This window comes from Notamacropus eugenii, chromosome 5, assembly GCF_028372415.1.
Source record: "Notamacropus eugenii isolate mMacEug1 chromosome 5, mMacEug1.pri_v2, whole genome shotgun sequence".
Lineage (NCBI taxonomy): Eukaryota > Metazoa > Chordata > Mammalia > Diprotodontia > Macropodidae > Notamacropus > Notamacropus eugenii.
Genome location: NC_092876.1, coordinates 378,679,417 through 378,696,279, shown reverse-complemented (window position 1 = coordinate 378,696,279; position 16,863 = coordinate 378,679,417). Strand labels below are relative to the sequence as shown.

The 16,863-nt window shown below is 39.4% G+C and overlaps 1 protein-coding gene across 1 annotated transcript in view; it reads left to right on the top strand.

Annotated features, from left to right (window-relative positions):
- Window positions 1-16,863, top strand: part of FRMPD4 (FERM and PDZ domain containing 4) — a 752,204-nt gene that overhangs the window by 673,521 nt on the left and 61,820 nt on the right. Inside the window, exon 5 of the mRNA XM_072614370.1 lies at window positions 5,285-5,330. Coding sequence (XP_072470471.1) covers window positions 5,285-5,330 — 46 coding nt within the window. The remainder of the gene's footprint in view (window positions 1-5,284; window positions 5,331-16,863) is intronic.

The following is a 16,863-nucleotide window of genomic DNA, read 5'->3' as shown; positions in this document are numbered from 1 at the left end:
TTTTTTCTTGACATTGTAAACGAGTTCTGGAGTTCCAGAACCTATTTCTATCTTATCAGACTTTTAATCCACTGTTGTGACTTCCAAGAGCCACTATCTTTTGCTCTTTTTTCACTTTGAAATATTTTCTATTCCAATCATTTGTAGGATTCAAATAAGTTGGATTGTAGGTACCTATGCATCAGGTTTTTGTTTTCATACAGAATCATCGGAGATAGTCAACGTGGAAGGCCAACCTGAATGGCTAGCACAAAACATCCTAATAAAGACAGCATCCTCTGATTGTCTTTAGATGGTCAATGTTCTTATTTGTCTTTTGAAATACCATCACTTGAGCTGGATTTCTTTCTTATAGTCAGTCACCTTACATACATTTGATTTCTACAAAAGTTAAAACCACTTACTTAAGTTTAAACCTCAGTGTATTTCTCTTTGAGTTGTCATCATCATTTTGTTTTTAAGAAAATTTAAAATTTTTGAAGGCCCTAAAAATGCTTTTGCTATTAATATTTTTTATAAATTCATTGAGTGGACCACCTGTTCTGTTCCCATTAGGAGGACATATTTGAAAGTCAGAAAACAGGCAAGCTTAAAGATAAATTCTAAGTTGATTTGTTGAAGGGAATGTCCCCATGGATGAAATTAGAAATCCATTGAGAGTGAGAGTTTGCAACATCGAAATATTTCTTTTCACTGAAGGACTCCTTTGATTCTATCCACCAAGTTGGTGAATGTCTTTGTTTGGAAGGCGTGAAAGGTGAACAAATGATGACCTGTATTGATCCCATCCATGTATGCATATTGTTATTTGTTTACACATTTGTTCTTTTAGTAGGTGCTGAACATAGAAAATGAATTAAGTTCTGGATAGGAATAAAGGGGGTGAAAGGAGGCAGGGTAATTCAGGAGGCTTGCCAAACTGGGCTTCTCTGTGAAATGGTGGCCTTGGGAAACACCAGCTTTATCATCACTTGGAATAAAGAGGAAGTTCATAATGCATTCAGAGCCCCACCTCTCTTGGATTTAGCCTTCTCCCTCACTCAGCCTGGATCTCTGCAGCAGGAGCACATCCAATGAAATTATAAAATGAAGCCTGATACTACAGCATGACTTGTAGCCACTGATGTTTGGGGTCCCCAAAAATGTTTCTGTGGAGGCACAAAAGACCCTGCAGGAGGAAGGGCTAAAGAAAGACTTTTGCTGCAGCAATGAAAGGAAAATAATTAAAGGTAAACTTTGCAGAAGAGGTTTAAGGTAAGGTTATATTGTATTTCTCCCAGCAAGTCAGCACAGTGACTCAGGGATTAAAATGACTTTATAACCAACTCATTAAATCATTCTAGAAGGGTTTGGCCCTTAAAAAGGATCTATTTTGTGGAAGTAGAAAATTCATTCATTAGGAATACAGTGACATAATATTTCGATGTCATCCTGCACTGGTAACTGGAATGGAAATGGGATGGGCAAGGATATGCTTGCTTGTGGGAAGTAGGGGTAGAGGTGGGAGTGGGGATGAGGGAAGGAGAGCATAAAGATATTTGGTTACTCTGCTATTGATATTGTCCCTTCCTGGATTTTGTCATCTTGAGATTACTTCAAAATCATTTTAGGGTTTGTTCTTACTTTCTTAGTGGCAGATTGGGAGACCTTGGAGATCCAGGGTACTATGAATTTCATTCTACCTGCCTGATGGATTTTAATTAAATAACTAGAGATGAGGGTGGCATGATATTGAGAATGAAAGAGAGAATTTCACTGCAATATATAGGAATATTTGATTTCAAGTTAAATAACTTAGTTTATTCATTTAAATTATAGAATTAAAGTCATGTTGAAGTACCTACTGGAAATATTTCAGAGGAGAACACCAAGGACTGCAAATGAAGACAATGTAATTGACATGCTTTAAGAAATGTTCTCATTATCAAATTAATAATATTTGATGATTGATGCTTATTCCTAAAGTTCTTAATAAGAAAGTGTAATTGTGAGCAAAGATCACTGGAGCAGACTGTTTTTGAGAAACTTCATGAAACTTCTCCAAATTTCCTATGCACATTTGTCAGTCTCCCAAGGGTTAGCTTGCTACAGATGGCATGACCATGGCCCTTAGTTTATGCAAAAATCACAGCGACATGAACTGTTAGAGCCAGAAGGCTCTAGAGAGAATCTAATCTAATCTCTTCTTTAGACAACAGAGGAAATTCTGGTCCAAGAAAAGTTAAGCAACTTACCCAAGGTGACACAGTTAGTTAATGGCAGAGACAAGTAGAAACCAGGCTGTTTAAATACACAATTTGTTCAGTCCAAAACAGCATGGGCTGGATTCCAACAAGTTCTGTTCTTTTCTGCTTTGCCCCCAAGGGAACAAAGAATACTCCTGGTGGTCTCAGAAATAACTTGCCCCTTTTGTGATTCCCTACTTCTGCATCCTTCTTGGTCTGCTTCACCTCCTTGACAAAAACACACACACTTGTGTCCCTGCTCTTGCATTACCTCTCCAAAAACACCATCTTTCAATTCACACAAACCACAATTCTACCATGACCCATATCTCTGTTTGTTTTTACCTAGTAACAGACATACAAGGGAATTCCTTGGGAGGGAGAGGGAGTTAAGATGGACAATTAGGCAAGAAACCTATTATTTAAATAGTATATTATTTTAATTCAATTCCATTTAGTTGAGGAGGGTCTCTTTTACAGTTGCTTCCTTCAACAATCATTTATTAAGCACCTGCTGTATTCAAAGGATGGGGCAAAGAAAAAAGGAGAAAATAGGATACAAAATGGAGATAAAAAATGTGACCATGTCTTTGGAGAGCTTACAATCTAATAGAGTGATCTAGCCTGCAAAGAAAAGAAAACTGCAATACAAAACAATACTTGATCACTAGGTCATCAAGAGCTTCATCAAAGGGGATCAGGGAGACCTTCCTGGAGATTCAAGGGGATGTAGGGAGGAAAGGTGAGAATTTTAGTTGACTTTAAAAATGGATAAAAATTCAACATGTGAAAGAGAAAAGTACTTCCCAGGGTCACACAGCTAGTAAGTATCTGAGACCAGGGCCTCCTGACTCAAGGCCTGGTGTTCTATCCATTTTGCCAACTAACTGCCTCATATTTCCAAGTACTCTACTATATCTATTTTATCACCTAACTGCCTTATAGAAAGCTATACGAGTAAGGTAGGGGGAAAGAAAAATACATGTAGGGGACAGCAAATGATCTAGTTTGACTGGATCATTGGATAGGTGGAAAAGAACATTATAAAATAAGAGTGGGCAGAGCACTGGATAGAGTGCCAGTCTTGCAGTCAGGAAGACTCATCTTCCCAAGCTTGAATCTGGCCTCAGTCATTTATTGAGTGTGTGACCCTGGATAGGTCACTTAACTTTGTTTGCCTGAATTCTTCACCTGTAAAATGTGCTGGAAAATGAAATGGCAAACCACTCTAGTATCTCTGCCAAGCTAACCCCAAAATGGGATCACAAAGAAAGACAATTGAACAAGAAGATTGTAGATGACAGATTATGAAAGGTATTGAATGCCAGGTTAGGTAGTTAGGCAGTTTTGTTTTGTTTTTACAGAAATTGTGTGTGTGTGTGTGTGTGTGTGTGTGTGTGTGTGTGTGTGTGAGAGAGAGAGAGAGAGAGACAGAGACAGAGACAGAGAGACAGAGAGAATGAGAAAGAGACAATATTGAACTTAGAAATCATATTTACGATTCTCAATTCACCAAATCCAGATGTGAATCCCTATATTGTCTAATTATCTCTCCCCTGAAAAAAATGAAAAAAAAACCTTAGTTCTTAGAGATACTGTACTTTGCCACTTTATCCTCATAATTAGATTCAACATTACATGTAACCCATTCTAATAATAATGCCTGAAACTCATGCTGGTCCTCTCTTTCTGCTGTCCAGCAGCTGTGGTTCTGAAAATAAGCCGCATTATAGAAAGGGATTGAAGAGACCAGTTTCATTCTCACTGTTCTTTCACTTGTTCCTCATTCTCCCCTGAATTTCTATTCCATTCCTGTTTCCCACTGCTCCATTGATTTCCCCCCAGCAATATGTCAGTAGGACACAACAGCAGCACAGCCAGAAGAGCATGCAGGCACGACAACAAAGCAGTTAGTGTTACAAATGTGATTTGTGGTGGGTTGTCTAAGGAAGCAGTCCTTGCATACAGATCATCTTTTCTTCACACAGCTAAGCAATAAATCATAACACCAGGTAATTAACTGCAATCTGAGGAAAAGTAAGCTTGATCCTGCTCCACAAAGTTGCAACTAGCCTTTCTCTAGTTAACAAATGAGAGAGATAGGAAGGCAGGAAAAGTCAGAGAGACAAAGATGTGGAGGAAGATAGAAACAGAGATAGTCAGAGATAGAGACATGGAAAGAGACAGAAGAAAAAGAAGAGAGAGAGTGAAAAAGAATGAATTGCAACCAGTGATGTAACAATAATAACTGTTATAATAGATGGTTTGCTATTTGGGGGCAATTAAACCATTGCATCATTCAGTTACTAACTACCAATGTACTCCCTTTGCTACCAAAGCACTCCATTTAGCCTGAAATCTTCCCCAATAGTTTCCTCTCTATAATGTTTATGGACCCAGTATATTAGGCACTGCTGCTGCTCACTGAATGAGCTGGCACAATGTAGTAGGTGATGTACACCAAGGCATGATTTTCAGCATTCTGCTCTTACATAAAGTGCCATAAAGGATTTTTCAAAATGATGTTGACCCTTATAAGATAATTAGTTTCCCAAGTAGCTGAGATAATTTCAGACATCTTTCTTCCCTTTACCCCTCCATCTCATTGTGAAAAACTACCCAGACTAATACTGCAGAAATGGAGAAATTTTTAAAACAGAAAAGAAAATTGAAAACACAGAAGGGGAGAAAGAGAAATCAATTTTCCTAACAGGGAAAAGGTACAAAGAATAGATTGAGCTGAAGGTTTTAAAACTGTTCCCTACTCAACAGAGCATTATTTTAGTGCACAACTGCATGGTGAAGCAGGTAGTACTTCCAAATATGAACTGCATGGGAAGTTTTAAACCAGGTTGTTTGTTACACTTGGGATGCACTTTGATTTTAGCTGTCACTGCAGATTCAAAGCTTGTTTTGCAACTTTCTGATCTGTTCTGCCCTGGGATTCCAATGAATACTTACCAATGGATCACAGCATCTTATGTCCAAAGAAAACTATGGGAGCCTTTAGAGTCCTCGTTTTCTGTATTTCATAAATGTTTATTTTTCCTCTTTTACAGAAACTGCAAAGAATCGATCCTCCTCACTGTTATTCAACCTTACCCTGTGAGTGTGCCGTGAGTAAATAGTCCCCACCCCCACATACTTTTAGGCTTCCATTTTCTTGGCATTTTCATAGCTGTCTTTAAAGAAAATATTGCCAACATGTGGCAACATGGGGGGAAGTGATTTGTATTTGTTTTTATTTCAATATACACATAGAATTTCAAAAGTGTAGGAAAGTCCCAGCATGAAAACTCTTCCAAGGGTATGGATTAACAACTCCTCTGTAGCATAGTCTTGGAGAGTCATAGAGAATTGCCTAGAGCATTTACCCATGGCCATACAGCTATTATTGACCAAAGGTAAGACTTGAACCCAAGTCCCACTCTAAAGTTAAATTTCCCTCAGATATGCCAAACTTCTTCTCCACATGCCTTCCCTCTATTAGCTAGAAGAGTTATGGAGATTCTCTTTCAATATATATCCCATTTGAAGATATGTAGTTTTGATGAGTAGGAGGAAACTAGGTGGTGCAATGGATAGAGCACCAGGCCTTGTGTTCAAATCTAGGCTCAGATTCTTACTAACTGTGTGACTTTGGAAGAGTCACTTAACCTTGTTTGTTTCAGTTATCTAATCTGTAAAATCAGTGAGAGAAGGAAATGGCAAACCACTCCAAATCCCAAATTGGGTCACAAAGAGTCAGACATGACTGAAATGACTGAACAGAAACCATAAGTATATGCCAAATAAATATGAAGGAAATAAATACAAGGCAATTTCCTACAAGATAATTAGGGAGGGAAAGCACTTGCATTGAGGAAAAAAGGAAAGCTTCATGTAGAAAGTAGTGCTTGCACTGGATCTTGAAGGAAGACAGGGATTCTACAAGGCAGAGGTGGGAGGGAATGCATTCCAGGCATGAGGCAGGTCAGTGAACTGTTATGTGTGAACAATAGCTAGATCAGTTTGGCTGGATTATACAGTATAGGAAATAGGAGTAATATATGAGCATATAGAAAAAAAGCTGGAAAGTTAGATTGAGAACAGGTTTAAATAAATGCATTTCATACTTAAATATCTTAATAAATAAGTAAAGAAAGAAAAGAGAAAGAAAGAAGGAAAGAGGGAAGGAAGGAAAAGAAGGATAGAGAGAAGGAAGGAGGCAGAGAGGGAGGAAAGGAGGAAGGAAGGAAGGAGGGGAGGAAGGAAGGAAGGAAGGAAGGAAGGAAGGAAGGAAGGAAGGAAGGAAGGAAGGAAGGAAGGAAGGAAGGAAGGAAAGGAAGGAAGGAAGGAACGAAGGAACAAAGGAAGGAAATTGTTAAGGTACTTTAAAAGCAAAACAGGAATTTATATTTTATCCTAGAAACAATAGCTACTATAATTTATTGAGTACAGGAGTTACATGGTCAAAGCTATTTTACTTTGACAGCTATGTGGAGGATGGACTAGAGTGGGGAGAGACCTGAGTCAGAAAAATCATTTAGGAAGCCACTGAAATAATAATAGTGGCTAACACTGATATAGCACTTACTATGTTCCAGGCCCTGTACTAAGTGCTTTACATTTATTCTCTCATTTTATCCTCATTACAATTCTGGGAGGTAGGTGCTATTGTTATCTCCATTTTACAGATGAGGAAACTGAGGCAGGTAGCAGTTAAATGGCATGCTTAGGGTTCTACATCTAGTAAGTGTCTGGGGATGGATTGGAACTCAAATTTTTCTTATTTATTTATTTATTTTTAGAATAGTTTTGTTTATTTATTTTTAGATTTTGGAATTCATTTCCACAAAATTTTGAGTTCCAATTTTTTGTGCCATCTCTCCCATCCCTCCACCCCATAACACCTTGCATTCTGATTACCCCTTCCCTCAATGAGCCCTCCCTTCTATCACACCCCACTCTTCCCTTATCCCCATCCTTCCCTTATCCACATCTCAAATTTTTCTTTGTCCTGGCCTAGTATGCTACCCATTGTACCACCTAGCTGCCTCCTCAGTCTAGGTAAGAGGTAATGAAGGCCTGGACTAAGGTGGTAGCTGTGTGAGTGGAAAGGAGTGTGATGTGAGATATATTGAATAGATAAAAATGGCAAGATTTGACAATTGATGAGATATGTGGGGTGAGGGAGAGTGGTCAATCAAAACTCTCAAGCTTCAAGGTACCAGTGGTCCTAGAGGGCAGGTACTTCCAGTTACTGAGGTGCTGGGAATCAAAGTCTTTCCATCTCTCCTCATGCTCTACATACATGATATCTCCCCTATGTCCTCATTATCTTGAGCTCAGAACACTGATCTGGTGCTGAGTAGGAATTCATTGTGGCTTAGAAGACCCCCAACATCAATTACTTCCTGATCTCAATTTCTGTATAGAACTCTCTACTTCTATACTATATTCAGAGTATCAGTGATGGAAGATGATGCAACTGTCCCCACACTGATTTTCACTCATCACAGGATCCTGGAAGAAAGGACTTCTGGTCAACTGATTCTTCCTCCATCCTAGAAAGGACAAATTCCCAACTCCTACTCAACTATCCATGTGAGCTGCCATCTTCTGAGGCAAAAATGTCTTCTCCTTTCTCTCTCTACCCATAATTTTATCCCTATCCATCTCAATCTTATTCCACCATAGTCTATACCCTTCTCTGCTTTTCCATTCCATGGTGTCCATTGAAACTAGGAGTGTTAAAAAACTCCTTTTTGGACTACATCTCTTACCTTCACATTCTTTCTATTCTTATGTTCACAGAAACACTCACTGCATCCTTGGCTACTATCTCAAGTCTGGATACTCATACCCACCTAAACACTGACTCAGGGGCAAGAGTAAACATATACCTTCCTCACTGTCTCTTCCAGCCCATCCCTTTGCTATCTTTACTTAGCATCTTCTCATCATTTGAAGTTTACTCCATCAGTCTCTATTCCTCTTTCTCTGTCATTCAATTCTTCTATATTACCTGTTCAGGACACTTGTCATAGTCATCCACCTGCCACTGAGACACTCAGTGCCTGGGTCATAGTTCTGCTCTACACCACAATCTCTTCCCTTAAATGCTTGCTCATGTCTCTTCAAACACTGTGGCTTCCCAATTCCTCGTCCTTCTTACCTTCCAAACATCTTCATTCTCTGTTAACCACACACAGAGATGGTTATACTTTAGAACTCAGTATCACTCTTAGTATTGAGCAACTGTTATGATTCTGAATACTAAAATTCCTCTCATTCCACAAATTCTTAATCTTATACCTTTCTCTTTTTTCTCTTAAGGCTATTCATCATCATCATTGTGACTTCAGTCTTTCAATCCCTCTCTGATCTCCCAACCTACTACTTCCTCTCTGGCTTCACTTTCTTCCCCTCACATTCTTGACCCTGTGGTTAACCAGTTTAAACAAAGATTCTCCTCTATCCTTGAATCCTTTGTCCACTTGTCCACTCATGCTTGGCCAAAACAGAACCCAGGATAACTCCTACCATTCTTTCCAGGCTTTATTTCTTTACTTGACTACATGTAGGCAGGCTCATAATGTATGAGTCAGTGTGTGTGTGTGTGTGTGTGTGTGTGTGTGTGTGTGTGTGAGAGACAGAGACAGAGAGAGGAGGTAGTCCACTCCCCTAGTTTTGCTCAGGGCAACACTAACCCTCAGATGGACACAAATACAGTTGAATGTGAGGAAGTCGTGGAGGAAGGGATAGAACAATCAATCATGTGTAAAAGTATAAGACTGATCAAGTGAAAATTTGTGTGTCTGAGAGTATATTTGAGGGATAGCAGTGGGGGCTATTCCATCCTGGAGACTGGAATGTGTAAGTGGGAAAGGGTATGAGAAGGATAGAATGGAGGCCTGGAGAAAGGAGAGTCCCCACTCCTTAATTCTCTGAACCTGGATTTGACCACAATCCTTCCTCCTGAGAGGCAACTGAAGCCTTCTGTCCCAAAGGACAGAAAAGAGCTCCTCTTGGTGGTACTACATGGAAGGAACAGGGTGCTAGTAATCCAGCATCCTATGGGGGAAAGATACAGCATCCTATGGGGGAAAGAGAACTGAATTTAAAAACAGAGAACCTATTTATTATTTATGAGACTTTAGGAAAGTCACTTGATGTATAAGCTTCTGTAACCTATTCTGCAAAATGTGGGAGTTTGATTATCAATGTCAGTCTATGAAGCATTTACCATGTTCTGGGCACTGTGTTAGGCACTGGGGATATAAATATGAAGAATGAAACAATCCCTCTCTTCAAGAAACTTCCATTCCTAATGGGGGGAAAGAAAGTCCTCATATACCTATGTAAAGTCTAATATAAAATAGTTATATACTATTGTTCTTGTTCTTCCTTCATTTTCGAAGAGGACCAATGACATCCCTTGGGTGATCTCTTTATTTGAGCATGAATTAGTAGCTTGTGAAGAAGAGTGCTAGCAGTTGAACTTGTTGTTGTTGTGTTTGTCCTTCATTCTCAAAGAGGACCATGACAGCAAGATGATGATATAAGTTGGAGTTGACTTTGATTTGAGTGAGAGAGGGCTATGCAAAGTCACTTCTCCTGAGTTATCTGGGTCCAGTGGCCCAGTGGCCCATCATAACAACTGGAGATGGCCCAGGATGCAATGGGAGACCCTAGTCCTTCCAGGCTAAGGTCTTATCACATTCTCACTTTGAGTAAGATACACCCATTCAATGAATAGGCTTCTTTAAATTACTCAGGGGATGGCCCCTTTAACAAAAAAAATCAAACTGGGAGGGGAAGACCATCAGAGTTCCTGAGTAAAAGAGAAACAATTACTACTTAGTTATTAGTTAATTATAGGAGTTAGGCAGGGTTCAGAAGAAGTCTTCTTTCAGAAGATGATGCTTGAGCTGCTTCTTGAAGAAACAAAGGGATTCTATGACACAGAGGTGAGGAAGGAGTAAATTCCACTCCTGGAGGATAGCCAGATTAAAAGCATGGAGATGGAGTACCACATGTTAGGAACAGAGAGGATGGTTTAGTTAAAGAACTAAGTTCATGTGGGAGCATAATGTACAGTAAGCCTGGAAAGATAACCCAAGTTGTAAGAGACTTTAAAAGCTAAGCAGAAGAGTCTATATTTTATCCTAGCAGTAATAGGGAGCCACTGGAGTTTATTGAGTAAGGGTGTGATGAGGCTAGATCTCTGCTCAAGGAAAATCTTTATTTTTATTATTAATTAACTTATTTAACTTTTCAACATTGAATTCCAAAAAATTTTGGGTTCCAAATTTTCTCCCCATTTCTCCCCACCCCCCACCCCAAAACACCGAGCATTCTAATTGCCCCTATCACCAATCTGCCCTCTCTTCTAACATCCCTCCCATCCTTTATCCCCATCTTCTCCTGTAGGCAAGATAACTTTCTATACCCCATTACCTGTATTTCTATTTCCTACTTGCAAGAACAATACTCAACAGTTGTTCCTAAAACTTTGAGTTCCAACTTCTTCCCATCCCTCCCTCCCCACCCATTCCCTTTGGGAAAACAGGCAATTCAACATAGTCCATATCTGTGTAGTTTTGCAAATGACTTTCATAATAGTCGTGTTGTGTGAGACTAACTATAATTCCCTCCATCCTATCCTGCCCCCCATTGCTTCTATTCTCTCTTTTGATCCTGTCCCTCCCCAAGAGTGTTGACTTCAAATTGCTCCCTCCTCCCACTGCCTTCCCTTCCATCATCCCCCCCCACCCTGCTTATCCCCTTCTCCCCCATTTGCCTGTATTGTAAGATAGGTTTTCATACCGAAATGAGTGTGCATTTTATTCCTTCCTTTAGTTGAATGTGATGAGAGTAAGCTTCATGTTTTTTCTCTCCCCTCCCCTCTTTTTCCCTCCACTGAAAAGTCTTTAACTTGCCTCTTTTATGAGAGATAATTTGTCCCATTCCCTTTTTCCCTTTCTCCTCCCAATATATTTCTCTCTCACTGCTTAATTTCATTTTTTTAAGATATGATCCCATCCTATTCAATTCACCCTGTGCTCTCTGTCTCTCTGTCTCTCTCTGTCTCTCTCTCTCTGTCTTTGTGTATGTGTGTGTAATCCCACCAGCTACCCAGATACTGACAAAAGTGTCAAGAGTTACAAATATTGTCTTTCCATGTAAGAATATAAATAGTTCAACTTTAGTAAGTCTCTTATGATTTCTCTTTGCTGTTTACCTTTTCATGCTTCTCTTCATTCTTGTGTTTGAAAGTCAAATTTTCTTTTTAGCTCTGATCTTTTCATCAAGAATGCTTGAAAGTCCTCTATTTCATTGAAAGACCATTTTTTTCCCTGAAGTATTATACTCAATTTTGCTGGGTAGGTGATTCTTGGTTTTAGTCCTAGTTCCTTTGACCTCTGGAATATCATATTCCACTCCCTTTGATCCCTTAATGTAGAAACTGCTAGATCTTGTGTTATCCTGATTGTATTTCCACAATACTTTAATTGCTTCTTTCTAGCTGCTTGCAATATTTTCTCCTTGCCAGGGAACTCTGGAATTTGGCCACAATGTTCCTAGGAGTTTCTCTTTTAGGATCTCTTTCAGGAGGTGATCAGTAGATTCTTTCAATATTTATTTTGCCCCCTGGTTCTAGAATATCAGGGCAGTTTTCCTTGATAATTTCATGAAAGATGATGTCTAGGCTCTTTTTTTGATCATGGCTTTCAGGTAGGCCCATAATTTTTAAATTGTCTCTCCTGAATCTACTTTCCAGGTCAGTTGTTTTTTCAGTGAGATATTTCACATTATCTTCCATTTCTTCATTCTTTTGGTTTTGTTTTGTGATTTCTTGGTTTCTCATAAAGTCATTAGCCTCCATCTGTTCCATTCTAATTTTGAAAGAACTATTTTCTTCAGTGAGCTTTTGAACCTCCTTTCCCATTTGGCTAATTCTGCTTTTTAAAGCATTCTTCTCCTCATTGGCTTTTTGAACCTCTTTTGTCAGTTAAGTTAGCCTATTTTTCAAGGTGTTATTTTCTTCAGCATTTTTTGGATCTCCTTTAGCAAGGTGTTGACCCACTTTTCATGCTTTTCTTGCATCTCTCTCATTTCTCTTCCCAGTTTTTCCTCTACCTTTCTTACTTGATTTTCAAAATCCTTTTTGAGCTCTTCCATGGCCTGAGCCCACTGAATATTTATTTTGGATGTTTGGGATACAGAAGCCTTGACTTTTATGCCTTTCCCTGATGGTAAGCATTGTTCTTCCTTATCTGAAAGGATGGGAGGAAATATCCGTTCACCTAGAAAGTAACCTTCCATGGTCTTATTTTTTTTCCCTTTTTTGGGCATTTTCCCAACTAGTTACTTGACTTTTGGGTCCTTTGTCAAGAGTAGGGTATATCTGGGGACTTGTAAGATATCAGTTCCTCCAAGGTGGCACAATCAACATGTACTGGTCTGGGTGCAGGGAAGAGTTTTTGTGCCCCAAATCTTAGAAGAGTTTCCTCTTCACAGGCACCTGACCTCCAGTTCCACCAAGCTAGCACTGGCAGGGTGGGATTCAGTCAAGCTGTAAGGGCAGGGCCATCATTCAGTGCGAGACAAAGACCAACTCCTTCAGCAACCCCAGGGGTTTTTATGATCCAGCAATGGTCTTGGGTTGCTGTAGGGGCTGCCGTGAGATCTGCTGCTGCCTGCCCAATGTGGCCTCTGCAGCCACTGCCTAAGTCTGGAGCTATGGGAAGGCCCTTCTCCCTTCCAGGCCAGCTGAAAAAGCCTCGTCACTGACCTTTGGCGCCTGTGGGTTGAGGGATCTATGGACCTGCTGCTGCTGGGACTGGTGATTCCAAGACTCTGCCCCCAAGGGCTGTTCACCATCCATGTGCAAAGCGGCCAAGGCTGGGCTGGGCTTTATGCTCCACTCTGCATCTGGTGCAACAAATGTTTCCCGTGGGCCTTTCAGGTTGCCCTGGGCTGGAAATCTCCACTCTGTTGTTCTCCACTTCTGCTGCTCCAAAATTTGTTGAGAATCCCTCTCTAAAGTGTTTTATGGGCTATGTGGGGAGAGCCTGCATTTTTTTGTCTACTCCACTATCTTGGCTCCACCTGCCAAGGAAAATCTTTTTGACAGCTGTGTGGAAGGTGGACAAGAATACGAAGGGACTCAAAGTATAAATTCTAAGGTCTTTTCCAGCTCTCCACTTAGGAATCTTTACTACAACACTGTTGGAGAAATTCAAAAAAACCAAAGCAATGGAATACACTTCAAATTTATGCTATGTAATTGAAGAACCAAAAAGTATTTATTAAGTGCCTACTGCATGCCAGACACTGGGAATATCAAAATAAAGAACCAAACACTCTAAATTTAGCTCTCACTTCATTAAAATCATTACATTTTTCCATGATTAATTCTCTATCACCTTCCCCACAACTTCTGTTCCAAACTTACTCTTCTGCCTTTAAGCCATCTATGCTATTTTGTTTCCTACTTTTTTAAATCATTCATTATTTCCTTCTTTTACATATTCAATTTCTTCTTGGCCATTCATTCCCATAAATACTCTCAGGTCTACTCCACCTTAAAGATGAGTCAGTCTTCACTTGATTCTGCCATCCCTTCAACCTATCATATTGTATCTTCTCCTTATTACAGCCAAATATCTTGAATTCATCTATACTTGTTTCTCTTCCCTCACTTCTCAGCTCCCTGTAATCTGACTTCCAACCCAAACCCTTTACTAAAACTCCTCTTTCCAATATTGCTAATAATTTCTTAACTGTTAACTCTAATAGCATTTTTGCAGTCTCCATTCTACTTGAGATCTGTGCAGTTTTTGATAGCATTCATAACCCCCCTCCCTTTTTCTTAATGTTCTCTCCTCCTTTAATATCTGTGACACTTCTTGCTCTATCTCTCAGTTCTCTTCTACATCTATCTGATCCTTCTCAGCCTCTTTAGCCAAATCATCTTGTATCTCCCACCCACTAAGCATTGTCATTCACCAAGATTCTAATCCTCTAGTTCTGCATTCTGGAGCTCCATGGGTTTCATTCTCATATTTATTCATATGAATCCCAAATCTCCCTATTCACCCCTGATCTTTCTTCTGAACTGCAGTCCTACTATCTCTCTCATATGTCCCTTGAACTTCACAGAGGTGGCTAGGCAGCACAGTGAATCAGGAAGACACAGGTTTAACTCCCTCCTCAGATACTTAATAGCTGTGTGACCCTGGGCAAGACATTTAACCTCTGTCTGCCTTCATTTCCTCGTATGTAAAATGGGGATAACAATAGCACCTGTTTCCTACTCTGTCTCTCCATATGTCTCTCTGTCTCTGTCTCTTTCTTCGCATGTTGTACCCCACTTCCCAGTAGAATATAAGTTCCTTGAGGACCAAAAACACTTCCTTTTCCACCTACATCTCAAGCACCTGGCACAGAGTTGGTATTTAATCAGTGTTTATTCAATTAAGTGGAATATGAATCATAGTTAAGCTTTTGCAAAGATTGCATGATTTATTTTTTAGGTTACATAGTTCAATTTTTCTTTTTCACTTAACTCTGAGGCACTCATATTTTAATTACTTTCCGCTGTCTAAAATATTTCTTTGGAACCGGTCTAAATATATTACAATGAGAAAGATATTGAGCAGTTCCAGTTGTTGATGGAACTTCAAGTCTGCCTTTTATTTGGCTAAATTATCCTTTAAATCCAATGGAAACATGAAATCATTACCATCCTGTTCATCCTTGCTAACATCTAAAAGCTTACTTAATAAAAGTATGATGTGTCATCTACTGACTTCAGTAAAAAGATTAAGAGGAAAGGCCTGTCATTTAATGCATAATACAGAAAAAGCCCTGGACTTGGAGTCAACATGAACTGTATTCAAAATCTGGCTCTTACAGTAGTCGTATGACCCAAAACAAATCATTCATTTCTTTAAGCTTCAGTTTCCTCATCTACAAAATGGAGTAATAATACTTCTACTACCTCCATGACAGGATGGTTGTTAAGAAGTAATTTTATAAACCTTTAAGTTCTTTTGAAATGTGAATATTATAATGTTGATGGTGGTTATTATTACATCCTTTGAAAGTGTCTCATTGTTCATTGGAAACTTTTCTCTCTCTCTCTCTCTCTCTCTCTCTCTCTCTCTCTCTCTCTCTCTCTCTCTCTCTCTCCACCTCTCTCTGTCTCTCTCTCTTTCTCTCTCTTTTTCTCTCCCTTTCTGTATGTCTGTGTGTCTGTGTGTGACTGTATATTTGAAACCAAAATTCAGCAACTCATCCCAGGAAGACATGTGTTATATGGGACCAACCTTCTTAGCATAATGTAGTAAAGAACACAGACTTTTGAGTCAGTGACAGTACCTGGGTTTGAATTCTGGCTCTGATATTTACTACTTATGTGACTTAAGACAAATTAACTTAACACTCTGCGTCTCATTTTCTTCCTTTGTAAAATGATAAGGTTGGACTAAATGATCTACTCTAACTCTTCACTCCTGTGATAAGCCATATAAAGCATGAAACACATACATACTCCTGCAGTTCACAGTGATCTTCCCTCTTCTGGATCCACTGTGTTGTGGTTGTTCAGTCATTTCAGTTATGTCTCACTCTTTGGGACCCCATTTGGAGTTTCCTTGTCAAAGATACTGGAGTGGTTTGCTATTTTCTTCTCCAGCTCCTCTTACAGATGAGGAAACTGAGGCAAGCAGGGTTAAGTGACTTGCCCAAGGTCATAGAGCTAGTAAGTGTCTGAGGCTATATTTGAATTCATAAAGATGACCTTCACGAATTCATAAAATATGACCTGAGGTACAGTGCTCTATCTATTACACCACCCAACCACTCCCAAAGGGGCAGAGTCACTGCCTAATTGCTAAACCCAGTGACTTCTTTTTGGTCTTCATCCTCCTTGGCTTGTATTAGATGCCATCCACAGCAACTTCATTTTTAATACCCTCTCTTCCCTTTGACTTCTGTGAGACAGCTCTGTTCCCAGGCTCTTGGGAACAACACAGGATTAAAAAAAAAGATTAAAAGAAACAGACAATGAAAAAATGATGTCTCTTCTTGCAAGTCAATATTCTCCATTCTGAATTTTCCCTTCATGTTTGCCATACCTTACTGTGTCAATATCACTCTTGTGGGATCTAACCCAAGTTTCAGAGAGTATAATGGGCTAGAAATTATTAAGCAAAGGCTGGATGATGGTCACCTACAAAAGCATATTGTGGGGAGATTTTGTAAATAACAATAGCTGGCATTTATATGGTACTTTAGGTTTACTTAACACTTTACAAACATTATCTCATTTGACCCTAAAAACAACCCTGGGGGTGATCGATGCTATTTTACAGATTAGGACACTGAAGCTGAGGGTGGGTCAGGGATCTGCCCAGGGTCACATAGCCCAAAAGTATCATAAGCTGGATTTGAACTCAGATCTTCCTCACTCTAGGTCCAGTACTCTGTCCATGACACTGCCTAAAAGTTTAGATAAGAACTAGCCTAGATACTCCCTGAAATTTCTTCTGAGAATTTTTGCTTCTGTGTCTTAATACCATACCAGTTTCTATTATTATCTACATTGTACACCATTTTAGCTCTATGATTGAAGCATTCATTTGTG